Raw genomic sequence first — 27,862 nt, forward strand, 5'->3', positions numbered from 1 at the left:
GCAACATAGGGAAACAACAGGCAAAGCATAGACAACAACAACGCTACAACAAAACAAACAACGGTAAGTCAAAATATTAAGTGTTCAATTTGAGGATGAGTTTAGGATGACTCAGAGCGGGGTCCGGGGACGCTGGGGTCTGGCAGGCGGGCAACATAATGTTATCTCGCGGGACGCTCGCGAAACTTTCTAATGAATTTAACATGAAAGGAAATCAAGTCAACTGTCTCCCGGCTCCGGCGACGGGGGCTGGGCCTCGAGAAACTGGCCGGGCGAGTCGCGCCGTCCCACGTGCTAGGATGGGGCCTTATTTTCCGTTTTCCATTTCTTAATTCATTTTCCAGCGGCACTATGGGTGCCCGAGCTGTTCGACGTAAACTCTTGATTCATTTACTTTTTAGGGGGACCGCTTTTATTTATTTATTACATAAACGGATCCTAATACAATATGAACTTAAAATTATTAGCACAACTAATCTAATTTTACGAGAGAACAGCAAAAGAAGGTATGGAAACTGACAAACGACTACGAACAGTGAACATGAAGGCATGAAAGTATGAACATTATGACACTGATTGAAGGACATCTTAATATATAGAGAATCAACGGCAGACTGACTGTCTGTTTCTGACTCACTGCTTTCAGGGACTATTCCCTCAGTTACATCCTGTGTTTGTGGTTCATCTTCGATTCATGGCCCATGTGCTTCCCTTGCTCTATTTATGGCCTTCGTGGTTCCTCGGTGGATTTGGAATTATGTCGTGTTTGTAACGCTACATTGTTGCACCGAGGCACACCACCGATCTTCGTGCGTCTTTGTTTTCTTACAATGTTGCTGTTAGTTGCTGTGGTTGGGTTCTTTCACAAAAAGCCACAGCAACGCTGGAAAGCAATAGGAAAAAGTCCCCAAGAATTAGTTGATAAGAGTTGATCATTGTTTAACTTGCTCAGTCACTCATCCAAAGCGTGAGTTTAATGAAAGTTCGTGTGGTGGATTCAACCTCGGCTTAAGTTATACAATGTATCCGAGGAGAAGGCGGACCCGAGAAACAATGTAGCAGCGCGCGAACGCTGTCCTTAGAAAAGACAGGCGTTTGGGTAAACAATAAGAACTAATACCGACTGGAACTGAACTGGAACCCGAACTGCATCTTGTGGGTGCCGTGGGTGCACGGCAGAAATTAATGTAAACATTGGGCTCAGCATAAACGGGATCACGCCACCCGGTCGTCGATCGATCGATGCTGAGCATAGCAGAAAGGGTCACGTATGTCAACATAGTTAGGTTAGTTCAGATTCTTCACTCTTCGCATAGCGCTCGATAGGTGCTTGAGTGCTCACGATTGGTATAAGTGAAAAGTTTAACAGAGCAAAAAATATGGAACAAATATTGAACAGAAGCCCTCCAAAGCGACATTCACTTTATAGTTCGGTTCGAATTTAATGTTTTTAATTTGAGCTAAGCTATGCACAATTTTAAGTAGTTCCTAACACTACCGTAAATTGTACCCAACAACCATTCGAGTTGTGTACATTTCACTCAAACTTTCTGCATATTTTTAGACCAAAAACAAATAATGAATAAAGCTTAGTAAAGATTCATAAGATCAGGGTTGAAGCTTTCGAGCACTTCCAGCACTCTACTGAGGCGACCTCTGCGTTTCTGACGAAATTGAAGTAAATTAACTGTCCTTAAATTAAAGTAAAACTATCCAACAACGACCAGTCTGGTCCCTTTTGGCCAACGCTGGCACCATAGTGACAGAGCACCCGCCCACCGAAGCATAATTATTTTAACGTTTTATTTCATGCCACCCACCATCCACCCACCCACCGCCAACACACACACACACCGACACAGACACAGAAATGCGTTTTTGGCAATCGGCTGCGACGATTATGCGGCTTGTTTTCAATTTCTTTCAAATTAGAATTTCGTGCGACAAATTCCGCGTTCGGAGTGGCAGTCGGGAGACCGCGGGATGCGGGCTAATCCTACTTTAAATGGCTTCCCTCAAGTGCAAGTTTAAGCGACGGCCGCCCGACTCCTTTCAAAAATAAAACAATGTAAAATGCGGCCCCAGGACGGCGTATGTACATTAATCCGTGTGGCACCTTCCGCAGTTCGCGGAAGATAAGACGTTTCGCGGAATAAGCGGGAGCCCATTAGGCCCCCTGGTGTGGCACGTGGCACGGATGCGGTGGTCGAGTGAACGAGAACGAGGTCGGCCCAGGACGCTTCCCAGGGACACCTTCCACCGTGGTGGGGTGGTGGGCCCTTCGCTCGTTATCTCCATCGGCGCCCGGCCTGGCACGAAAAGCTTTCTTTTCCGAGAGAAAGGGTTTCTGAGTCTGCCATTTTGTTTCGTGGATTTTTTCGGTCACCATTTCGCCGCCCTTCCCGTGGCGTGAGGGAGGTTTGGGGGAACACGGGAATAAAGATGACAATTTTACAGCACACGGCACGGCACGGCACAGCACGGCACGGTGGCGCCCGGGAGGTTGTGTCTCCATCACCTTTTGCTTAAAAAATGAATATTTATATTCTCGCTTGCCACTTACCGAAACCGGACCACCCCCCCCGGACCGGACAGGTGGACCTCGGCGCGCCCGTGTAGGTGCAATGTTTATTGTCTCTCGTCGGAGTTAAAGTTTCGGGGGCTGAAGACCAAAGGAGGACCAAAAGATGGACTCCTTTCTCTCTCTCTCTCTTTCTGCCGAAACTTGCTGGGCCGGAACTTTAACCAGGGGCCCGAGCACGGCCACTAGGTGTACTTTTTGGGCAAAGTTTTGAATAAATATTGCTATTTTTCATTCCCATGTCCGGGGGCCCCCGCTGGGTGTGTGCGTTTGTGTGGCCGGTGTCCTACCTTTCGCTGTTTGCTTGGTGCTTCTTATTTTCCCCGGTTCTTCTTCCTGTTGCGGGTCTGCTGTTTGTTGCTCCAACGCGCGTAACGACCGGGGCGGAAAGGAGAGAAAAAGAGACCAAATTTATTTTGGTTGGTCCTTTGGGATGTTGTTTTTCGGGCCACTTTTTTGAGTTGTGTACTTTTGTGGGCCGCGCGAACTTTTGGGCGCTGGCCGTACGGGTCGCCGTACACGGCCGGTCGAAAGTGTTCGGACGCGGAGACGCAAAGTAAAGTCGGTTGAAAGTCGTAGATGAAGTGAATTTCCAGGAACTGACATCGCCAACATGTTACAAAGGTGAAAGGGCCTTTGGACCTGAATTTTATTGGACCGGTCGGAACAGATAAATTCCCACTCGGGAGATTGTACGACTCTGTTGATGGAAAAATCAAATGGCCTCTTCCAAGATTTCAATTCTTTACTTTGAGACATTATCGAGTGGAATTATCACACCAAAGGGCTTTTGGGTCCAAATATCAATAGAACCATTTTTTCCTTAAGATTCTTTCTTCTCTGAGCCGCGGAAGGGTATTGAAATGTTAGATTAACTAGGTTTTAAGCTGTGCACATTGGGTAAAAATGAATGTTGCTGTTAAACAAACAAATCCAAACTATGAGAAAACTGGGCCAGTTTTTTCGCTGTGCTGGTGTCCACACTAGCAGCTTCTGGGCGCAAAATCCGTGCGCTCCAGCTGAGTGAAATGACAGTTCGTTTGTTTTTGCTTTGATTTTTCAGTTTCCTTTCCTTCTCCTTCTATGGCCGCCTTTGTCATAATCTGGTTCGCTGTCGAAAAACTGTCCCTTTTTTGGATAGCCAAAAAATCTGGCCGAAATTAGGCTCCAACGGACAAATTGAATAAAATGCGTGAAATATTTCACAAACAGAAGGAGCTCAACAGCAACTCAAAGTAGCTCACGGCACTTCAGAAACAGAGTCACAGTTTCCCAACTATATACGTTACAATTATTGGGTTAATGTTTCGAATGGAATGGTTATCTGCTCAGCTTAATCGTCTGGGAGAAGATTCTAAGATGTTTGTGTGGTGGAACCAGCAGGGTATGGTGTACCATGCGCTACTAAAACAAGGTGAAACGGTGAATACAGATCGCTACCAACAACAAATGATTGATTTAAACTTTGTATGCATGGAAAATACACCAGAATGGGGCCAAAGCCACAGTAAATTGATATTACAGCACGACAAAGCACCGCTGGGGCAGGGAACGATCCTATTTTAATGTTGGTAATGTGGAACCAAATATTGACGCAACAAATAACGGGGAACCGTCCTCAAAGGCCTACGAAAGCCGAACCGAGCTCACGAAGCACCGGCTCCCGGTCCAATACTTTCACCGGGACTTGCCGCATGTGTCATCTTCCAATGTGCCCGGAAGGTGTGCCACGCGTTCCTTTTGGTGTTTGCCATCCTGGGCCCTCACGCGCGGGTGTGAGTCCGTGTCCGCCACGCGTACGGTGCAACGAATTATTAAAACGTACCACCGTACCACGTGTCCCGCCACGACGACGAGGACGAAGATATACGACCTACAACAACATCATCATCATCAAGGCGGTCGCACTGGCGGTCGGGCTCTGTGACCAAAAACGTTGCCTGGCCAAACAACGCATTTTTACGAAACCCTTTCCTTCGAGCTTCGGTTTTTTTTCCTGCTCGTCTTTTTTGATTATTTTCCCCCCACCGGGTCCACGGGGTCACGATACCTGGCACCTGCCACCTTCGTGGCCCTTCCCGGGTCACTTCCGCTCTAGCGCGCGCACGTCCCGAGCGCAAAGAAAAATGGGCCCGCCACGGAAAAACAGGAAACCAAAATGAGGCACCACCGGGGAGCCGCCTGGCCATTATAATCCATCGTTCCAACGCCGCTCGCCACCCCGCCACTCCGGGAGCGGCGAAAAGCGCTTTTCATTTGATTATAATTTATGGGTGGCAAAAGTTTTCTGAAATTGCTTTCGCTCATAAATTGCGCAAAATTACTTTAGAGAGGAGCGCCACGCCACACGATGGAAAGCGAGAGGCCAGGGAACCGTTGGCAAAAAATCTGGCCTCACCTGGCCCTGGGAATAGTGTTTAGAACCGAGAGCGAGAGAGAGGGCAGCCCGAAAAAACCCTTCAAAGTGGCACGCCAAAAATGGCTCAAATAAGAACGCGTCGCCAGCGCCAGCGAGGGAAAAAGGGAAAATCATTTCCTCGCGCAAAGGGGACTCGGGCCGCTCGTTACTCATCATCTGATGAGCGAGCGGCCAAAACACCGAAAAAAGGTGGAAGGAAAACCGAATCAAAAAATGGCCATCGCCGCCAAGTTTGCCGGCGCCGGACCCTCTTCGACGACGCAAAAGGACCTCACGAGGGCGGCGGAGGACGCGCGGACCAGTTAGTTTTGGTCTCGTTTGTGGTACATTGATTACGTTTTGGGGCCGGGAAGAAAACCCGGGGCCACGGGCCCGGCCCGGCTCGTGGAAGATGACAAATGAGGGTGGTAAAAAGTTAAAGTTTTTCACCAACGTCACCGGCGACGGTCCCGGTTCGGACCAACCCCCTTTTGTTCGGGTCCTTCGGCCCTTGATGTGCTGGGTTTGTGCCTTCGTCATGTTCGAGAAGGCTCCCTGGCCACTTGCCCCGCTATCTCTCCTCCGCTATCTATCCCCAGTCCTGTGAGGTCCTTCTTTTTTCTGCTGCTTTTCGGCAAATGTTTGAACGTCTTTTAAGCGAGCGAGCCAGGCCAGCGTCTCGAGTGGCCTTACGATCCTTGCGTGTCCACCGTGGTCCGTTGGCACAAACATTTCCTCTAATTCGATACCGAAGTTTGGCTCCGGACGGTGATGCCCTGGGACCGAAGGACCTGCCGGTCTGCCGCTTATCGAAAGCCAAATAATGAACTTATATGAATTTTTATCCACCGTAAACGCCCGCACACATACACGCACGCACACGCACACAATAGAAAGTTGTGCGGGCGTAAAATTGGTTTTCTGGCTGACCGGCCCCAAAGGACAACCGGGGGCAGGATGGCCCGCACTCTCCAGAGACAGATCGGTTGGGTTGGGCGACAGTTTTCACTTTTGCATAATCAAACTCGGACCCCGGGCCGAGGGTCCTACTTGTGCGTTTGGTTTAAATTGGCGAGCATTATGTTGTGGGTCGTTATCTGTCAGGCGGTCGGTGAGGCGACTTCGGTGTCCTTTCCTCCGTGATCGGCGCTGGGATGCCAAAGATCGATTGGCTCCGGTCCTTGGAGGGCGTGTTGTGGGTCACCTTCTTCAGCTAAATTTGATGACGGGACGAAGACGGGTGTTCCGACGGCACCGAGAGTCGGCAATCTGCCGTAAAGTCCTTTCCGAGTCCTTTCCGAGAGAGGCCGAGCGTCTTCGGCCCAAAAGTGCCGTCGAAGCAATTAGTCCACAGTCCACAGTGTATCTGTCCTGTGTGTTTGGTCAGTCCTTCCTGAATTTTAATTTGCCACCCATCGCCCACCGGGGTGGGGCCGCTCCGGGAGTACCGTTAATGAGGCGGCAGGAATTCTTGTAATTTGTGGGTCGGTTCGGTGTTCCGGTGAAAATGCGCCCACGTCATCACTCCGGCTCTCTCTCTCTTTCTCTGTGTCAATTACGGTCCTGGCCGCGTCATGGCCGAAGCAGACTTTCGGGCGACCCCACCAGCAGGAGTCGAAGCCCAGCGAAGCGAACAACGCGTCCGGGGGTTGGTGCGATTTGGTGAGGAAAATGGAAAACTTCTTCCGTTTCCGACGGTCCTTGGTGCCGGCCAAACACAAAAGAATGGCCAACACAAAGATTCTGGCCAACCGATAGCACCGATAATTCGTGTGGCTGGTCGCCGCCAAGGCTCAGTGAAGCATGGCGCGCACCGGGCGGACTGATGCGTGTCCTTCCGCCCGGACCCCCGACTCGGGGTGGGGTTGCATTTTTCCGACCCCCACCCTGAGATGGGAAGATGGGAATTTGCCAGATCGGGTGCAGTGGGCCGTAAAACCGGCTTACCAGGTCCACCGGTTTGGCCAGGTCCTGGAGCGGGCATCCCAAGCAACCCACCGCCCCAGGCTGGCTGGCTGGTGACGATGACGGTGACAGCGGACGGTCCGGACGCCGGAGTGTCACGGCGCTTTGTTGGATGGTGCCCGGATGGTTATGGTTAGATAACACCTATTCTCTTTATCACTTACAAGCGGCCACCCAGCAGCCCCACGGCGGGTCTTCCTTGGGGCCCTGGGAAATAAAGAAAAGCCCGTCCGCCCGCCGTAGGCTCGGCCGCACTTTGCAAATGTCGTAAGATTTAATCGTGAGCATCTGTTTCGAAGTTCCTCAATCGAGAGTCCGGAGCCGGGTTTCCTTGCATAAGACGTCCAATTCTCGGCTTCGGACTTTTTCCTGGTCTCGGTCTTCCGGCCGCGGCCACGGCCACGGCCTCCGGCTCCCTCTGCTGGCCAAATTATGCCATTTTGCATGAGCCATCAGCTGCCTGCCTGGGGGCCTCGCCGGGGTGGGATTGGAAATTGGATTGGATTTTCTTTCTCCCGCGGCGCAATCGGGCGATTTGGAACTCGGCCAACTGTGTAATCGGGTTGGGCACCAGAGTTTCGTGGCAAGAAGTCCTTCGTGGCTCTATCGGGGGAGGTTTATCTGCAACCGACATGACGGGGACCGCCAGCCCTTGGGAGGTGTCCCACCCACCAGGCCGACCGGAAGTGTCGCTTTCGCAATCGGGACCGGGAAACCGGTGGGGCTCGAAACCAATCCTTCTCGGGCTGCATCTGGGCAAAAGTTATTCCATCGCTCCGGACCATAAAGAGCGGACCAGAGACCTGGCCACTGCTTGATGCGAATAAATTGCGCCTGTGAGTAATATTTATTTCATTTCTTTCTCTCTCTCTCCCGTTCTGTTTGCTTCTTTCTCGAATAAATCCAGGTTTTTGCGCTCTTCTATGAATTGCGGCACGTCGGAACGGCGCACCGTAGCAGTAGTCGCAGCAGCAGCAGCAGCAGCACGAAGGCAACCCCGAAGATGTCCGCTCTGAAGGAACGCAACAAAATGTGCCACTCTAATTTAATATTCATTGTGCTCTTCATTTGTACTGGTAAGTGTCGGGCGTTCCTATTCGTGTCACATGCTGCCGGTGAAAATACAAAACTCAAACTTTTACTAGTAAACTTCGCTCCATCCGGGCATCTGTCCCTCACTCACGCTGAACACGCGGTCCCCTTAGAAATGTCAGTGAAAAGTTAGAAGAAAAGACGAGAAACTTGAAACTGGTTACACTTTGAGCATAATGAGAGGGATGTTCTCATCCGTGAGGGAATTGGACTGCTCACTTCAGCCTAACCATCGTTCGGTCAATGCGTCTACGAACCTAGAAATAGTCTCTGACAGCAACATTGTGATGATTATATAAGACGCTAAGAAACGGGTTCTAATTTGCCATATCTCGGGCAGAATGCTATAGGAACGGGCCACAAACAAAAGATGTACTAAAAATGGTAGGTTGTACTAAAAAGTCCAACGAGAGCAACATTGAATTGCGAACTGTCTTTGTTCCACTAAACTCAAATGATATGGACAAAATGAGCTACTTTAGCATCAATTAAATGTTTTAATCAGATTTTCGATGATTGTAGCAAACTCTTAAAAAAAAAAACATTGTTTTTTGTTCATATCCAACCATCTATAGCGTGATCCATCAAGCGTATTGATTTAATTCTATCAATTTCTTGACTATTAAAACATCAAACTTTATTCTGGAAATCGTTAACATTTAGTAAACGCTTTGAAATTTTCGAACAGGGACATCACGCGTTTGCAGAAAATCAGGAAATATTCAAAACTTATTTCCAAAGTATTGAGTCTTCAACTTAAACTGAAAGAAGTACGTCGTGCAAGAGAAGCCAATGCAACCGCAGCAATTAATTGTTTGGTGTGGATTTTGATCCAATTTGAAGTTTTCGATTTTGCACATCATTTTGCTCGACAATACAGAAACTAGAGCCGATTCGGTTATTTATGAGTAGTGAATGGCGTAATGTTTTATGTATCTTAATACTCCAAAACGTCGAATTAAGGCGTGGAAACGGACGATGAAGAATTCACAAGGCATACTGATAAACCGAACCGAGAGAGAAAGACTAAATGGTGCCAACCATGTGAATGGTGAAAGAATCAATGATATTCGGCAAAAGCGTCCCGTTTATCCTATTAAAGCCCGTCGACGTCGAGCAAATCAACACAAGAGTTGATACCCGTAACATCTCGCCTACAAATCCGCTCTTGCCATCTGCCAAAACTATTCAACAAACCCTTCAATCAATCATCAATCATCACAAGTGCCTGCCATCGGACGTGTAGTCTGCAGGGTGCTAGCAAATCTGGGCCGTTGTTTTCAAAGTTTCCTAACTCTGGTAAGCCAATCTCACTAAAAGGGATGCCATTTTACGATCGTCGCATCGTCTGGAATCTTCCCCGTAGATTCTCGGTAGAGGTGCTCTGGAGTGATAGGTTGTTCGGTAAGACTCCACTAGAGTTATGAAGAGTTGAACTTGCCTCCTCCAGGCAGGTGCTACTTCACCTTCAGGAATCAAACTACAAAGGCGCATTAACGGTCTGCCATTTTCGTTCCACGAAACTCTCCAGCTAGGGACTTTCCACCGGGTCGTGTTGACTCTCGTGAAGGCAAGAAGGACATAGTTACACAACCCAACCCGACGGGTATCATTCCTGGAGACCGCCACACCTTTTCCAACTGAATGGCCATAAAAATCCGGAACGGATTCCTTTCTGGGGCGCCCCCTAATTAAAGCCACAATGTCTCGCCGGAATCGCTGAGCCGGGCCCGTTCCGCTGAAGATGCTAAAATGCGTTTTGCCGAAAGAGGTCCTTCGGGGGTTCTGCGGGGTCGCAGCGTACCGGGAAGTAATTTATCGCTTCAAAAAAGCGCTCGCGCGCGGTTAGACCAACGCGCGGTGATAAGACCGACGGCATTCCAATATTAATTAGGCCCCCGTCCCGGTGCTGCCTTCTGCATCCGACAGCACATTCCTGCCCGATGTCGACTCGATTCGCCGTTGCCAATAATGTCCCGGGACCCCCGAGCGCTCTGTGTGTGGGCGCCAGAGGTTTTCGACACAATATTCGATCTCCGCCTCACCCACCCTCCCCGCCCCCCGGGGGTGACCGCTTCCCACGCCGACTGTCGACGTGGGTTTCGGGGGAGATTCGAACGCAATAATGGAAATATTTTGCCGTGGAAAGTATTTTCCATTAGACTGCGCCGTTGTTTCTGTGTGGCTGTTGGGAGACCTGGGACGGTCTGACGGAGAGAATCAAATATTTGAAAATATAGTTCCCGCGTAGGGGGAGGCGGGTCCCGCCCCCGTAGGGACCCCGTGGTGGTCCACATGCATCGCACGCACGTACGCACGCAGTAACTTTGGCGCGCGTGAAACTTTTGATTTATGTCGTTGGTCTGGCGTCTGGCAGGAGACCTTTCACCTCACACAGGACGACGCACGCTCGCAATTGTGTCCGTGTGCTGGTGGTGTGTAGGTTGAGGTTAGTTCCAGGTCCTTGTTTTTCGCCGAACTTACTCCACCGGTTGAGGCCCAGGCCAGCGGGAGAGAGAGAGAGAGAGCGAGAGAGGCAAAGTCCACCGTCCACCGCCGTGCGCTATCTTCGATAATAACAGCTCATCAGTTTCATCTTCGTCTTCGTCGCCCGGCCTCCCCACGCTCCCTGGTGGCCTGCCCGTGGCCTGCCCGTAAATCATAAATTATGCGAGCCAGGAACGGCCTCGCCGCGAAGCCCGTGGAGTAGTACCTCAAGCGATCCACTCCAGCACCGAGCCAAGGTTCCCGGTGGCCAAGTGTTATTAAAACCAGCCGCTCCCCGTCCCCGTTCCGGCCATGCCGGTGTGTGTGTTGGTGGAATTAGATCAATACAGCGATTCGCGACAGGCGGAGTAAATCAAGTGGGGCGCCCTCGGGAAGGATCGTCCACCCGCGGCCCAGTCCAAATTGAAGTTGTCGTGTCGTGTTGGGCGAGTTACTTTTGGTCCTTCGGCGGCTGCTGCTGTTGCTGGCCTGGAAATAAATCAATACGCGCGAGAACGGTTACTCCGGGAATGCGTTTTGTGTGTTGCGCCTTTTTTCCTGATTCCGCTTTCCGTTGCTGCTCGGCCCCACGCGACGGCGCTGAAAGGTCGACGAAAGGTAAACCCAAGTTTTTCCCGGGTTGTTTGCCAACTTCTTTCGTTCGGCTGCCGGGACCACATCAGTGACGCTAAATGTTTGTCCGATGGGGCGCCCGATCGCTAATGCCTTTGCGTTGCTGGGGCCGAGCCGAAGGAAAAACCTACCGGTTCCGTGGACCCTTTTTTCCCACCGTGCCGTGGGAGTTTCAAATTATTCCTCCTTTTTGTCGGTGTTTAGAGAGTTGGCATTTCCCTTGCGTGAATCACTCACTTGCGTTGAGGGCCGGGGCCACAAGTCCATCAATTCCGTACGATTTTCTTGTTTCATTCTTGGAATTCATTTGAGTTTTTTGATGTTCGTGAGGAATTCGTTTCGCTTTGTCGGGGGGAGGGCCCATCCCGCTGGGATTTGCCGGTTGATCTACTCTAAACTGCGTCCGGTGCGTGCTATCTGTCCAATCTGACGTCCAAATCTCATTACGAACATCATCGGGGCCAGATAGTTTCCAGCTCGGATTATGATCAAATTATTTGTCGATTAGGTACAGAACTCCGTTGCTCCGTCGTTTGTGTTTTATTTTTCTTGTTGCGCACGATGATTGGGTCACGGAACTCACTTCAAAGGGAATTATTAAAATTACCTCATATCTTCGTCGATAACGTGCGCAAAAAAATTTGATGGAATAATTGACTTTTTGTGCACTTTGGTGGGGCAAGAAAAAGTTGCACAGAAAATAGGGACCCCAGGGCGGGGAATCGATCAACGAATCGTTGGCTTCGTAATCTGCTAACTGCTAAAAAAATTATGATTCGATTCGATGGAAATTGTAGCTAATCTGAAACATTTCCCTAAACATGCTAGTCAAATATGATTGAAGGGACCCCAATTTCTAGAACTAAGCAAAATAAATACTGTGTAAGTTATTAAAGGTTTCTACGAAACGAATTCAAACGAATCTCGACAGCAAAGTTACATTAATAAGGCGGGGCTTTCGATTCCAGGTTCTCTCCGCCAAGAGTGACAAGTCTTCCACCCTGGCAATTACCGTCGCCCTCCAGGTTTACAAATTTGGGTCCGAATGTATTTTAGCAAAGTTATCGTTTATTATCCTCATCTACCGTTCCGGAAGTTCCCCGCGTAGAAACCCACCTTTACCGCCTCTGCACTAGCTACCGGCACATTGGACCGAACCGAAAGTGGTCGTTGGGATTGGTCCAATTTTCCAACCTTTAACGGGGCCGGTCTGGGCATTCGATAAGGCGACCTCCGGGTCGCCCTTCACGGTGAAGCCGGTACCACCACGCAGGACAATTTAAAGTTCGGGCGCAAATTATCTTGCACACTGCAGCTAATCAAATATGGCCGACGGCAGCGCCCCGGAGCCCGGGGTCTATCCGGTTCCGGCCGTGGCGAAAATGGCAACATCAGCAGGGAAGCAGTGCCAGGGCCGGGTCCTTTTGATCACGATGCTAATCATACGTATGAATGGGACACGACGACGACAACGGCGTTGCTGGGCGCCGGCGGACCCTTTTGTTGGGCAAATAATGCAAATGAATGTAAATATGTGCTTCCCCGGGCTTTTCGGAGCTTTGGTGGGCTTTTTCGGGAGCAACAACAACAACGTTGATGACCAAACACCGTCGTCGTCGTCGTCGTCATCGTGGTCAGCTGGTTGGCTGACTGACCACTCACCGGAGTGTCCGGTCACAAGAAACCATCGAGGAGGGGAATGCATTCCGTCCCAGGGAAGCCCAGCTGGCAAACACTCCCCCCGCTGGTTCCGCCATCTCCCCCCCCCCCCCCCCCCCCGGGGGGTGTAATTCAATTCGATTAGCTCGACGCCTGACCACAGAAACCATCGAACTGAAATTGCAAAACCTCGACGTCGTCGTCGTCGTCGTCCTGCCGGGGCTCCCGGACCGGAACTGCAGGACGACGAAATCCCGCAAAAGGAAAACGGCACCACGGAAATGACCTCCGGACCACGACGGGGGGGAGGGGGGAGAAGGACGTCACCAGATAATCTAATTAATTTGATGGCAAGCCGGTTGCGGCTGCGGCCGACGGAGATGTGGTCGACGGAGTTGCGGTGATGAAGCGTATAATGAATAAAAGGACACATGACAGTTCATGTGGGCCCCCCTCCCTCTAGCGGTGAGGTTTCTTGATGTCCTCACGTCCCACTCGGTCCAGGGATTAGCTGGGGCTCGCGTGCGCCAGAGCCCTAATGGTGTCCCCGGTCCCCGGAAGTGATGGTTAACGGGAGCATGGAACAATCGAAACGCGCGCGATCCAATCGGCCAACTTGTTGACTATCGATTAAATCAAGATCATGACATCGAGATACGAGCATAATGCTGCTCGCTGCTGCTACTCCCTCGGGTGCCTCTCTGGCTGGCGCGGCCGGCTGCCGACGTTAATGGTGGCGACACACTGCGATGCCCGTGCCGTGAGGACCCTCGGGGAGTGTTATCCTGGGCACGCTCCTAGATAAAGGCCAAGGTCGGGCAGTAAAAAAGCTCTCAGATTATTGGCTTTCGTGTGGGTATTCGCCAAGCTGAGGATGCAATTGAAAAGCACGCTGTCAGCTCGGGAAGAACTTGGTGGAACTTGACCACTTTGTATTTGGGCGTAAAATATGTAGAGTTTTAATATGTAGAGAGTGAATATTTAGAGTTTCAACAAAGAAAAAAATGATTTATGTATGTTTTATGCGTGGTAGAGAGCGTTCAATGCTATCGTTCTCAGTTCGAAGTTAATCGTTCAACTCGGCTAAAGAGAAATCCATTATTATCTCAGTGGATGGCTGTAGTTATCGATATCTCGTAACGTATCGATCAAACAGCTTTTAATTTATGCTCGTTCTAAAGATATTTCACACTAAAAACCATTCTGTTTATATTTGTTCCATTCAGTTGTGAGTTACAAGGTGTTAACAATGGAAGAGATAAAAATCGGTACATTTTACAGTTTTTCTTTGATGAAGGCGAAAATGCAAGCCAAGCCTCTGAAATTGTGCATGGCGTTTATGGTGCCGATACTATAACAGTTAGCTACGTGTAATTCTGGTTTCGTAGAACCGTTTCACTTATTTTTGATGTTGAAGATGCACCTCACCCAGGCAGACCCATCATCGAAATTATCGATATAATCAGAAATAATCTTTACGACTATCAGAATTTGTATTACAGAAATAATCAAAGTTAAACGGCTTGTTAGAAGTATGTTATCGGTATGCCCAGGAGCTAAAGGTCAACCATCAAACAGTTTTATGCCATTTGCGCAAAGCTGGATCGAATTTCTATCGGCAAAGTGTTGGCCAAACGGTATGAAATCGATCCATTTCTTAAACGGATGGTGACTGCAGCTCAAATGGTGTCCAAGCCAGGACTAACCAGGCCAGGAAGGTTCTACTGGGTATACGGTGGGAATTGAATGGAATCATTTATTATAAGTTGCTTTTGTAAGGACAAACACGAAATTCAGATCTGTACTGTCAACAATTGGATTGTTTGAAACTGAAGCTTGTTTGGGAGATTTTAATGCATCTACCGTACAGTACGGATCTTGCACCAAGCGATTATCACATTTTTCGCCCATTGCAGTTTCTTTTGTGATAAGGAATTGAGATCAAAAAGGATTGTGAAAATGGATTGCTGAATGCTGAATGAATCAAGGCTTCTAAAAGAGAGGGATTATGAAGTTTAAAATAGCAACAAATTATACAAAAAATGGGATCAAATGGAACCATCGGAAACATCTTAAGTAAAGTCTTGAATTTCACACAAAAATAATGCATTCCTCTTTAGCCAAACTTATACCTCTTGCTATTTTTAGCTCTTCCACTGATAATGTGTTTCCTCCTATTCCGTACGGTAATGCTTATACTTTTCTCATTTCTCACCGTTACCGACACGACAAACGTTTGAAATGGCTGTTCGCCTTTCGAAAAAGCGCCCACCATTTCGACACTTTTAATGTGCGGTTTTGGGTGCGCTTCGAAAGTTTCCTTCGGCATTCGAAAACAGCTCACGACAAGTCACGACACACGACCCACGACGTCCGTTGGCAGTCATTTGTCATTCGCTTGGCTCACGACTCACGGGCGCTCGTGTGAACTTTGTTAGATCACAAAGTCCACCGACGACGAAGCCGAATTCCGTGTTTTGGCCCCGACCGGCGTGTTTTATGGACCGGCCCACTAATTAAGACTCCGCGCGCCTTTCCGTAGATTGGGTTCCGTGTTTTTTTTTCGCCGGAACTTTGTTTTTCCTCCCTTTGAGAACCCCTAAATAGAGCTCACCCTTTCCCGGTCGGCTCGCCAATGTAAATAATTTGGTCGAAATTTTCTGTCGCTCCTAATCAGATCGGAACGGCCGGCCCGCCGGCCGGCCGGTGTCGTTTCGGGGTCCATAAAAGGCACGCGCATTCGTGTGTGCACCGCGATGACCGTGCTCGGGCCATTTCACGAGCGTCACCGACATACACATGGTGGCCGAAAGCGCGAAATGGCTTTCGAAAACAGCTCAATCAAAAAACCCATTCGACGGGCCCAGTCGGCCCGAATCCGAATCCACTAGTTACGCCACCTTTCCTGGCCAGCCAGCAGGGCCACTGGCGTTGCAAAATGGTGGCCACACCCCGCGGATCCTGATTGCCACTAAGGAAAAACTGTATTTAATTAGGTGGCTCATTAACTTCCGGACCAGTCGGGGGGGGTGAAGCCTGGGCGATGTTTCTACTTTTTTACGACTTTTTTACGAACCAACGTATCGCGCGCGCGCGTCCCACTGGCGGATGGGGCAAATTTGGCGCCTTCGATGCGCCTTCGATAACCTCTAGGGGGGGGAAAGGGGCCATAGCCATAACTTTCCCAACTAGCGTTCTAGTCGCGAACCAACGGCGAACACGTCGTCGGCGAAGGATTTTTACGATGTCTCCCGGAGTCCAGCACACACAGTCGGCGACGCCGTTTCCTTTGGCGACATGTTTTATGATGATGTACTAACAACAACGCGGCAGCTCATCAATAGCGCGAGACGAGCAATCCGAAGCCAGCATAACACGGTGGTCCGTCTGGAATGTCGTCCAAGCTTCAATTTCGCCGAGAAACCAATCAGCCCACATTTATCGGTTCCTTCTTCATTTTCGACGACAAATGGGTCGATGATGCCAGGGCCAGGACAAAATCCACATCAAACAGTCACTCGTTGTGGGGTGTATTGGCTTCCCTTGCACGACGCACTTTTTTCAGATTGAATTGAAGACTTCGAAAATAAGTTTTTAATATTTTTCTATTTTTCTCAAGCGCTTTAACGTTCCATTTCGTTAATGTCAAAGTTTTTACTAAAACTTTACTATTTCCAGAATATAGTTTGACGTTCTAAAAGTCAAGCAATCGTTAGTTTAAAATCCAAACAGTTGATGCATCACCCTATAGAAAACATATACCGGGGCCGACCCGCTTCTAACGCTGTCCGTCTCTGTTGCTCTCCCCCATTTCCGGTTCTGATTTGCAGATTACGTAATGGGCGATACGTTAGCCTTAAAAGCGTTGAACTCCGGTGCAACATTTTTCGCTGGACCATACCTAGACGGGAGCGGCGTTAGCAATGTAACTACACAAATCGGAACACATGCATATCTGCCGTGTAAGGTAAGGTGGCCCCCCTCCGGCAGGATACCTGCCACGTCATCGCCGCCTGCGGGAGGTGTTGAATGGTTTGTCGCTAATGTCCTCTTCTCTCCCTTTCTCTCTCTCTCTCAGGTGAAACAGCTAGGGAACAAATCTGTTTCGTGGGTACGAGTACGGGATGATCACATCCTGACGGTCGACAGGTGAGTACGGTGAGGCGCCCGGCCCCGGTCACACCGACCGGCCAATGATTGATGCGTTTATAATTAGCCCGCAGCGAGCACGGCCGAAAGTGTGTGCGGCATCCCGCAATAGCAATCTTTGCGCCGAGAGCAGCATCCTTTTGTGACACTTCCAAAAATGGCCAAAAGACGCTTCCCCTCTCGAGGACAATTAGCCCAACCCGGCCGCCCGCCGAAATAAGGCTCAAAAATGGGTCCGGGTGTGCGCCAGGATTATTGCCAACGTGTCGCGTAATGTGCGCACGGCACTGTCGCCGCATTCCAACTTCAAAGCACGGTGAAGGCGACGACGACACTCGAGGGGACAGTAGTAATGTTTAGGGAGTGTGGGGCGCGGCGTTCGGGGATAAAGTCGTGCTGTGCGCTCATTAGGGCCACACCGGAGGGCCCATTCTACCCGCTGCACTCTACCACCACAAGCCGACAATTACGGAGGGCCGCGCGTGCGCCGGAACGAGAGGACCTCCCCAGGTGCGAGGAAATGCGGGGCGGTGCGGGTCGGCTCCGCCTCGGTTCAAGTGCACATTATTAGCGACTTGTTGTGTACGGGACGCATTAACGGAATTATCTAACATCAGTTTTAACAACAATGGCCTCAAAGCACCACACCGAGCGCACAGACAGAGGCTAACCCCCGTTCCGTTCGTTACTTCCGACCCGGCTCCCGGGGGTTCTCTAGGCACCCGAACGTAAATTACCTTTCGAGATTGTGTCCCTTGCCGACCGGCCGATCTAGGGTCCTCTAGGGCGATGGTGGGCACCCTCATTAAAGCGTTCGTTCGATTGAGCCCCCATTGAGAGGCGAGTTGAGGTGAGAAACGGCGGAGTCGGAAATACTTTTGGTCAATTTATTTAACGGCTCCAATTCGCGCGGCGGGGGCCGTGGTGACAGTGTAATTTACGAAATTTAAACACGGCAACGGGTTGGCGTCGGGGAAGGTCTCGTTGCGTTTCGCGTGCATTTGGTGCGTTGAGTTGGGACCTCCTTTTCGCGACTGTCAATCGGATTATTCTGAATATCTGTTTCTTTGTGCATGGTTGTTTAGTCTATAGTTTGGATTAACATTTATATGTCTTACTCATGAAACGTTTCGTGCAGCAAACGTGAATCCGTTTGCTTAAGTTTGCCATTTGCTTTGATGAGTTGGTTCGTTCATGGCTCTGCCATTGCCAGTTTGTGATGAAAGCTCTTTCCTTTCCTTTTAATCCTTTAATAATCGTCTTTTTATTTTCAACACTGTGCATCATCTTTTGTTAACTTGATGCTTACATATTTCTTTTTGCAAATAAACTTCGTTTCACAATTTTATTTGTTTCTCAATTTGACCTTTTTGTTACACTTTTTCACCATTCTCTAGTATTTCTTTTTATGCGTTAATGTTTTACTGATTTGAGTCCTTTTCAATCCATTACCAATATTTAAATGCTCTTTTATATCGATTGGGATCCGATTACCGTTACTGCTTTGTTTGCATTTTATTTCACCGATTCGTCTGGCGTTTCTAATTTGTTTTTTAACATCACACTCTGTTTGTATTATAGTGTCAATTCAGTTTATCAATTGGTGTGCCCTTTCAATTTAATTTAATAGTTAATTTGTAACTCTAGGGAATTTTCCCCCTATCTACGTTTCTATGAAACACACACAAAAAAAATCCAATAATTACCGATCGTGGCAAATAATAGATTGTTTTCGATGAACTACATACAAATAAATTCCGATGGCTTAGCAAACACCCCCCCAACCGAACCGCCGTCACCCACAACGAATCCTTTACGAAGGACACATTCCTGCCCTTCCGGGACCGGATCCGGGGACGCCTGCGTGTAACGGAAGTAACGCCGGCGGGCTCGGGGCAATTTTCAATCAGGTTTGCATTGAAATTCAGTTTTAATTGAATTGATAGTTTTTCGAGTGTCATCATCATCATCGTTGTCGTCGTCGTCGTCGTCGTCGCCGCCATCGTGTGTTGTGGTGTTCTGTGGGACTTCCGGACTTCCGGTGGCACTGGATTCTAGTTCCACTCCTACACACACTGTTTGCTTGCCGCATATTAATTCGATTGATGATTTTTACATTTCGTTTCATTGCGCTCCATGTTGGCCGACCCGATCCGATACCGACCCGACCCAACACCGACGACACCTGTTTGCCTGCTGCTGACTCATCCCCACCCTGGGGGATCAATCGCCCGGATTGGTGCGCGCTGTTGACATCATCTCCTGGGGGGCGACGGCCCCGGTGAATGTTATGTTTCTAATGCGAATGCCGGGCCACCCGGGACGTGATCGCCCCCCCTGTGGGACCAACACCACCACACGGGATGGACGGAAACCAATCGACGCGGGCGCCCTGTGGACGAGCAGAATGACATTTATAGCCGACGAGCGCTTTCAATCATTCTACGTCGAGAGCAGCGGCGTCTGGACGCTGCAGATCAAATACGTGCAGGCTCGTGACGCCGGCATCTACGAGTGTCAGGTGTCGACGGAACCGAAAATCAGCGCCCGAGTCCATCTGCATGTCGTTGGTGAGTATACCGGGGGGCAGGGTTGGGTTTTTCCCCTGTTGCGGACACGACAGCGACACGACAGCTCCTGGAGGTGTTGTTGCTGGGTGGCCAACAATGCTACCTCGGGGCGATTAGGATTGACGGTGGGCCGATAAGTTCATTGAAGCAGCGGCAGCTGTTGAGTTGCTGTTTATGGGCTCTGCGTGAGCTCCATTTCTGGGTTTTGTAATTTGGAAAGTAGTGGCCGAGTTCGTAGAAGGTTACGTCCACTGCATTCATATTTGCCCAATTAAAACCTGGAGTGGAGTCCATCTAATTGTATGGGATTGTCCCATCGGTTCCATCCAATTTACCGCATCATCTCCATCCTGATCCCGGCCCTCGGGGATTCTCTCGGTGCTACACAAAGGTATTAATTATTTTTCTTTTCGAAAAATCTGGAAACCTGGTCCCCGGTCCGTTTGCTGCCGCAAACTAATCAATCTCTACCGCCTGCGAGATCCTCGTCTGATCGATGGCAAATATTGGTCCTGTCCCGGTGCTGGACCACCGGAAACGATGTTTGTTTCTCCGGGGGTGTCGCCTCACCTGGCCGGACACACCGCAACACTGGCACTCACGTGCCCACTGGCTTACTGGATTTAATTAAATTTGGTGTCCATAGCCGATCCGGGCAGTGCGACCGACCGGAGTTGTCTCTTCAAATTTCATTTTCTTGCAGCTTGATTACTTTCAATTCGCAAACAACTTTTGCATTAATCTCTCACTCTCTCTCGCTCTCGCTCTCTCTGGTGGTCTACCACACGGGACCAGAGACCGGTCCGGATGCACGGGAAGTTGATTGGACGATTGATCTGTGCAAACATCTTGGTCGGTTGTCCGACTCCCAGTCTTCGTATGTAGATATTTGTCCAACTCCTTACCGGGATGCGATGTGGCCCGTGAGCCACTCCGGACTCGATTTCGCTGAAGTCGCTCCGGGCCGTATCTGGCCTTTAACTCTGGAAACTCTGCGCGGTTCTCTATATCCCGGTCTCGGTAGTGCGTGGATTTTTCCGACAGGCCTGGTCCGCGAAAGGTTCATTGGCTTCGCGCGTACTGGCCGGGAGGCCCGCCTATCCAATATTCATCGTCCTACACACGCGGGACCAACAAAGACAGGATCGGATGCTCCCAGGACGGTCGGTCGGTCGGTCGGGGTGCACTCGTCAAAAAGTAATACGGTACGCTGTCCAAAACAGTTACGGGCAACTTTTCCCCCGGATGCACACACGGGGCCCCGGCACGTGCACGGACGAGATTACGGGACGAGCCGGCGCCCGGTTCCCGGAGCGTTCTGCATCGGTCCCGCCGTCGGTTCAAACCCCCTTAATCCGCCGGTACGTGGCTAAATGTTCCGTACAATCTGCCGGTCTGGACTGGGCAGTAAAGCAGTCTAATCGACATTTGAAGCCAGCATGATATACGGGCCAGCGTACCTGACCGTGGCTCTACAATGTCCGTTCGTCCGTGTCCCGACTGGTCCCGATGATGGTGCCCAGGAATGCCGGGAGAAGGTTATAAATCGATCCGGGGTACTCGTCGTGTGCTTCATAATGGGGACCCCCATTGCTGCGGCTGCGGCCCATGATTAGCAGCACTGCGGTCGGGATCCGTATCCGGATCCGCCTTCCTTTTGCCTGTTGACCGGCGGCGCTCCCAAATACCTACACGCCGCTCGACGGCGATAACTTTTATTTTCGGCCGGCGGTACAAAACTTCCCGGCCCGGCTCTTAATTAAATGCCAACAGTTGCAGGCCGGTGGCCCGTGGGGTGAAAGGTCCGTGGGGGCTCCACATGGAAACCCCTTTCCGCGCGGCGCTGCGGGCTGCGGGATCCGGATCTTATGTTCTGATTTCTCCTGTGACCATCATTAGTGATTCGAGGCACGAAGTAAATAACTACCGTACTGGCCGGCCGGATGTGCACCACCATTCGGGGCGGCCTTCATGGCGAATTCATGCCCATCTTTCCCTCCCGGGGTGGCTTACACCGGTGGCCGGTACGTGGTTTCGGGCCCTCGGTCCCGGGTTTTCGGTGCTCATCCAACGTGCTGGTGGTGGACGGAAAAAAGCTCTCCAATGGCACGGCAGCCGCATGATGGTCTTCCCTGGTGGCCTCATCTTCTCTTCATCGTTGCGTCGGTGCGCCGGGCGCTCGAGCATCGATCCGGTGTCCGGAGTTATGGCAGTTATTAGACCGATCGGTTCCTGGCCGGCCTGTCGATGATTGTCCGGCCAGCGCCATCCGGCAGCTTCCTAAGGCTTCTGCTGCTGCTGCCGACATTAAGCCACAAATTATTGACCCAATGTTCGCCGGGCACACCACCGCGGAATGCCAGGCCGGGGCCGTGGCACCCGGGGAAAGCAATAAACATGAGTTTTCTTTGTCCCAATCATCCACGCGGGAGACTTTCCGGGCCCGGACCCGGACGGAAGCGCACGTTCGTTCGCCTGGCACCACAAAAAACCTCGAGCCTCGGAGCTCGGAAGGATTTTCGGAGGACGACCGTCCTCCGGATGTTGGCGAAATTTGCAAAGCCCACACGCACGGTCTGTGTTGTAATCCGTTCGCCATCGGTATCCGAGTGGCCATCGTCGGCTCCGGCCATTTAAGTGTACGAGGAGTTCCATTTGTAGGTTCGAATGTCAGAGCAAAACTGCAATCACAATAAGCCGCTAAGGTCCTGCGAGTTTGAATCAGAGCTGTGAGAGCTACGTGTTGAACCTATAAGTTCAAATTATTAATTACGTAATTTATACTCTCTAATCGCAGCGGATTAAACTAATTGGCGAACTGCTCGATTAACGCCTCCACAGGTCTCCAATTAACGCGTGCTTTAAGTAATCCGATATCCTTGAACCGTACAAGAAACTCATCCTGCACCGCGCGTCCGGTCCATCCCGCTTTCGATTGAGTTTGGCCGAATTTAAACAAATCGCGATCAATTTCGCCAAAAGGGGGGGCCGGAAGTTTCGTTGCAGTCGCCCTTTTTTCCGTGCAAGACTCCCGCGAAAAACTCCGGGAGAACGTCCCGGCCAAAACCAATTACCTCGGCGCAACAAAGGGCGAAATTCGGGCGTGCTTTGAAGACTCGACACGCGAGTGGCCGGCCGGCCGGCGCAACTTGCTCGGGCATTTATCGGAAGTGCCGGGCGCGCCGAAAGTTTAGCTTTATTCAAATTCAAACGTTGCGCCGGAATAATTTCGCTCTCTCTCGCTCGGTCTGCGGGTCGGTCTCTAAGTACGTCAAAACTCGAAAATTGTTCCCGGAACCTTCAGCCGAAACTTCAAAAGCCCAACCAAGGGCCGAGTGTTCCGCGCGGAATTCCACGGGCCACCGCCCGTCCGAACTTTACAATCTTCCGCTGCTGCTCCCGGCTGGGCAGGGAGTAACTTTCGGGCTTACGGGCTAAAGTTTCGTGGGCATGGCGATTGGCGGCCAAAGTTTCCGGCCAAACCCGTGGCCGGTTCCGGTGGGCTGCCATGGTTACCGCACGGGGCTGCTGCATGCACACGACGGGCTTTATGTGGCCCCTTTTTGGTGTTGATGTACGCTTTCGTGACTTCCTGACAACGGGCCCAGCCGGGTTCCCTTTTTTTATTCGCCCCACGGAAGCTGGTTTGGTCAAGTATTCATCATAATGTTGGTATCCTCTCGTTAACCAGGAGCGCAGTGCAGCGTTGGTTGGTATCCGTTTTTTCATTGGCGAGGGAATTTTGAATTACAACACGGCGCAAAAGGCGCACATTCGAACAATGTTTGAAGAATTATTATACTTTCGACCGCTCAACTTAGCGGTCGGCACTCGCTTCGTTGTTTAAAATTTCGAGAAACTTTTGCTTTTGGATTGTGTTCCTTTCCCATTCCCAGGCGCGTCGGGCAGTTAAAAGTTCTGCATTCGAGCAGTTTCGAGCAGTTTCGAGCAGTTTCGAGCAGTGTTACAGATCAATTCGCCTTTGCATTCGAACACCATTTGGCTCTTCTTTTCTGATTTCGGCCATCATTTCGAGTGGCCATTGTTGGTCGCTGTTAAATATTAAGCACATGAATATTACTTTCTAATTTCGCAACCCGCGCACGGCAATGGCGAAAAACCAATTAAAATCCGTAACCCAAAGCCGAACGATGCCAGCGGCGCCAGAATGGGAATCGTACAGTTAAATGGATATTATGTTCTCTCTCTCTCTCAACATGATGTTTTATGTTTGTAAATGGGCCGCGCTGAGCATCCTTATTGGAGCCGTGGAATGCGTCCGGCCATATGCATATTCGGTGGAGAAATCACCAGTAAACCGGGAATGGGTGGCCCAAACAGCCTCTAGATCCTTGACGGCCCTCGCCGATTCCATCGGCAAAACCGGCCAGCGCTCCGAATCCGTAGTTGGCAGTGGAATAAAACAATTTCGCCGCTCTTACCCCGCGGACATCCCAGGACCCCCGGATCGAAGAGTGCCCGATTATGCTAAGTTGTCCGTCCGTGTCGTTATGAGAGGCTTACATCGGACCGGCCCGGCCTCATCCCGACTCATTTATGTTATTTTTCGCGCGCGTGTTTTTACTTCCCGCTTCAGTGTGTGCGTGGAAGTGGCCACGCAAAAGGGCTCATAAAAGGGATCCACACTGTGCTGGGCGAACGATGTGATAAAAGCGTGATTTTTTCGTGTTGTTGTGCCCCGGGACTTGGGAGAAGGGCCCTTCCGGTGGGGTTCGAATTCGCGCGATAATTTGCTGAACGTGGACGCGTTTCGCCGTTTCCGCTTTGCATATCGTGAAGGGTGCCGACCGGGTATCTCTCGGACGCCGCCCGTCGATGTCGACCAGCCGACTTCCGACTGGCTGGTCCGTTCTTTTCGTTCGGCACTGAAGAGGCGCCGCTCGTGAACGCGTAAAACAGGCGCTTAAATGGATGTAAAATCCACTCGGGAGGGTCTCTTCTCGACCAGGCACCACTTTACAGCAACGACGACGACGACAACGATTGCTGCAACTTTTACGAGCCGCTAGGCCAGCGCAGTCACGCTGCGGCCGCGAGAATCGCCGTGCTTCGGGTGGATGATTTATTCAGGTAGATTATGCTGTGTATTAATGGCCACGAGGTACCGCATTTACTGCTTTTCGACCGGATCGCGAATCGGATTGGTACACGGCCCGGGCCCGGATGCCGTGCCCCGAATAACAAATCGAAGCGGAGCCCGAACCTGTTGTTGCCGCATCGATGCGGCCGCGCCGCCGATTGACGATAAATAAAAGTGTCCGGGCAATCCGGGATCCGGGTCTCTCTCGCTCTCTCTCGCTCGCTCTCTGTCCGGGATTAGCGGAGGCTTTTACAGTAAATTTAGAGCCATTAAACAGGACAAGCGTGCTCCGACCCGTGGAGAACACACGGAAAGGCTTGAACACGGTCGACCGAAGGACTCTCGGGGAGAAGTCACGAAGGAGTTTCAGAGAGAGAAAGAGCGGGAACTGGTGGCAAAAACAATGCCATGCGAGGACACGACGTCCTCGGCGACGGTGACGACGAAGTTGAGGTTATGGTTCAACGCCATGCGCTGTCGATCGGTGGGGTGGTCGTAACGGCAAACGGCTCGAGACTGGCTTAAAAGTGCCATAAATTTCGAAGCCAACAGTCAGTTTTATTTCGCCATTCGCCGGAGCGCTCCCCTGGCCTGGCCGGGCCACCGTTTTTTCTTCACGTGTTCGGGTATGTCTTTTTCCCGGTTAAGCTCCGTGATCCGAGACGGAAAGGCACGGGAAGGTTAAGCCGCGCCGCGCGGCGTGGCAATTTCGGGGTCGGAAAATTTGTCGAAAATTGACACAACTTTGGATCGGGCCTCGGAATTGAGTGGAATGAAAATTTACTGCCCCGTGCCATGTGGCCAGGATATTAGTTGTGTGTAGTTTTTCTGCTACTCTTCGCCGGACGGTCCGGTCGTTTTGGGCGAGTCGTTTGTCGTCGATCGAGCGATACCCACTTCCGGTTATGTGACTTAATTTGTCGCCGATGCCGATAACGCTCGATTTCTTCTCGTTCGCTCTCTTCGGTCCAGTGCCAAGAACCGAGCTTATAGGGGACTCCGATCGCTACGTCAAGGCGGGCAGTGCCGTCATCCTGCGGTGCGTGGTCCGCGGGGCCCTCGAGCCACCGTCCTACATCATCTGGTACCACGGTACGCAGCAGATCTTCACCGAGAGCCGGCGCGGCTGGAAGACGCAGCTAGACCGCGGCGCCCCGGACCTGGACGGTGACATCCACAGCACGGTAAGCCGAACCCCCCGTCGGATCCTTTCTTTCTTCCTTTTTTGTTTAGCGACGATAATAAATCCATTGCCCGCATTGAACCGACGTCGCTTCTATCTACCCCCCCAGATTGGTTCGCTGATCATCGAATCGACGCGAAAGAAGGATTCCGGAAATTACTCCTGCAGCCCCTCCAACAGTCCACCGATCACCGTCTCGCTGCACGTCATCAACGGTAAGTATCCTGGCGTCCTCTCCCCGAAACCGATATCTGACCCGGATCTGTTATTTGCGATTTCGTTCCGTTCGCCTTCCCTCGCCGGGCCCTCCAGGAGAGTCGTCTGCATCCGCTGTCACGTCATCGGCACGATCGCTGTTTGATGGTAAGCATAATCGAATTCTCATTACACCGCCAGCCGCCAGCTCGCCAGCCGTGCCGCATGGCTCTGGCGCTTACAGGGGAATTAATCATGGCGCACTGACTCTGGCACTGCCATTGACAGACAGCTTGGCGGCTGGCAGCTGCTGTTGTCGACTGCACAGCGAACTGCATTATTGCTGGTCGGCCGGCCGGGCGGGAGCGGGAGTTCCGATCCGATAACCGACGACACATCAACTCATTCCTCGGACATTCCACGGGTTTGGTGTGTTCAGAATTGACGTGTAAAATATTTAACCATCATTCCAGGGGCAATTGGTTCTCTAGCGGCTTATCGATCGATCGCAGTTCGGGTGTGAATGACACACCAGAGATGTGTCTGGGGGGGGGCCAGAGCCCGGGCGGCCATTTTGTCTGCAAACATATGGCACCAGGGCTAGTGGCCCAACTTGGAGCCTCAGGCAAGGGAATAAAAAAATTATGAGACGGGGACACGCCATGACGTTCAACTTAACTCTCCGGCCAACTCTTTATTTTCGCGTTCCTCATTTATGCTAAAATGCCGATTTCGATCCACGAACTCTTATAATCCAGCATTTGCCTCCTTTTTACCATCCTTTGCCCGTTATTCGTCTCCGCCGTAATGTGGAAAGTTCGGCCATTTTTCGAGTCTTTCTTGTACCAGGTCCAAAACGTAAAAGCGATTTTTTTTTCAAAGAAATCAAATATTTATTACATTGAAGCGAAAAATTCGCTAGCTATACATTTCTCATTGAAGCAAACCAATTAGTCATCCAATTTCGACTTCCTCGTAGGAATCGGATGCATGTCCCATCGATGAAAATGAATTATAATCTAAAAGAACCGAGTCTGGTGAATGATCATTTGATCATTTGCTGGCGCTAGCGATCACTATTAACGGTTTCAACAGGTTTTAAGGAGCTTGTGACACGCCACACCTTTCTAGTCCCATCAGAAAGTCCTTTATGGAAGCTTCTTGAAGTCCTCAAAAAAATAATGATCCTCGGGAAACACCAACACCAAGTTCAGATTTTCAACGGGAAACCCTTGCAAAGATCGATTGCAAACTACATTAATTTTTTTTTCGAGCCGAAATCCTTTGGCTTTGGCATCCTTTTGTCAAAACAAGGTAATGTAGCCGAAAAAGCTGAATGAGGAGAACAAAATTGAAAGGTAGAGCACTCAGTTTACAATTTCGAGTTTTAGAACTGCTATTTCGACTCATTTCCGTGTATGGATTTTCCAACAGAACAAGCCGCCTTCGATAGCCTTCGTTGCATATGTTTTTATTGCAACCCATGGCTTTGAGCAACCCATGGCAACCCATGGCCTGTTGCTATCTGATATCGTTTTCCTTTCGAGGAGAAGGCGGTTTTTACCGGACTTCGTTCTCATACTGCCCCATACTTTGTCCTGTTCGTGGTTTGTGCAAGCCCGATGGTCTCTGCGCCTTTTTGGGGCTTCAAGTTAAAACAAATTGAATATAACATCAGTCATTCAGCCCTCGTATATCGCTTTCTGTTCCCTCTTTTCTCTCCACAGACAGCATATCGATGTTCAAAAAGCGTAACCTACAGATTCTGCTCCGGCATAGGACATTTGTTATGCTACTTGTATTGGTTATCTACGGTCAGCTAAGCTGTCTTGTGAACTATAGACTTTAA

General features: G+C 50.5%; 1 protein-coding gene across 1 annotated transcript; it reads left to right on the forward strand.

Annotated features, from left to right (window-relative positions):
* Nucleotides 1-27,862, forward strand: LOC131216616 (zwei Ig domain protein zig-8-like). Its single transcript, XM_058211152.1, has 9 exons — nt 1-63; nt 7,852-8,020; nt 16,646-16,782; nt 16,894-16,964; nt 19,371-19,534; nt 25,608-25,819; nt 25,928-26,033; nt 26,131-26,181; nt 27,741-27,862. The coding sequence occupies exons 2-9, from the start codon at nt 7,948-7,950 to the stop codon at nt 27,860-27,862; spliced, it is 936 nt and encodes a 311-aa protein (XP_058067135.1). The 5' UTR covers nt 1-63; nt 7,852-7,947.

The sequence above is a fragment of the Anopheles bellator genome, chromosome 1, assembly GCF_943735745.2.
Source record: "Anopheles bellator chromosome 1, idAnoBellAS_SP24_06.2, whole genome shotgun sequence".
In the NCBI taxonomy this organism is placed as follows: Eukaryota; Metazoa; Arthropoda; class Insecta; order Diptera; family Culicidae; genus Anopheles; species Anopheles bellator.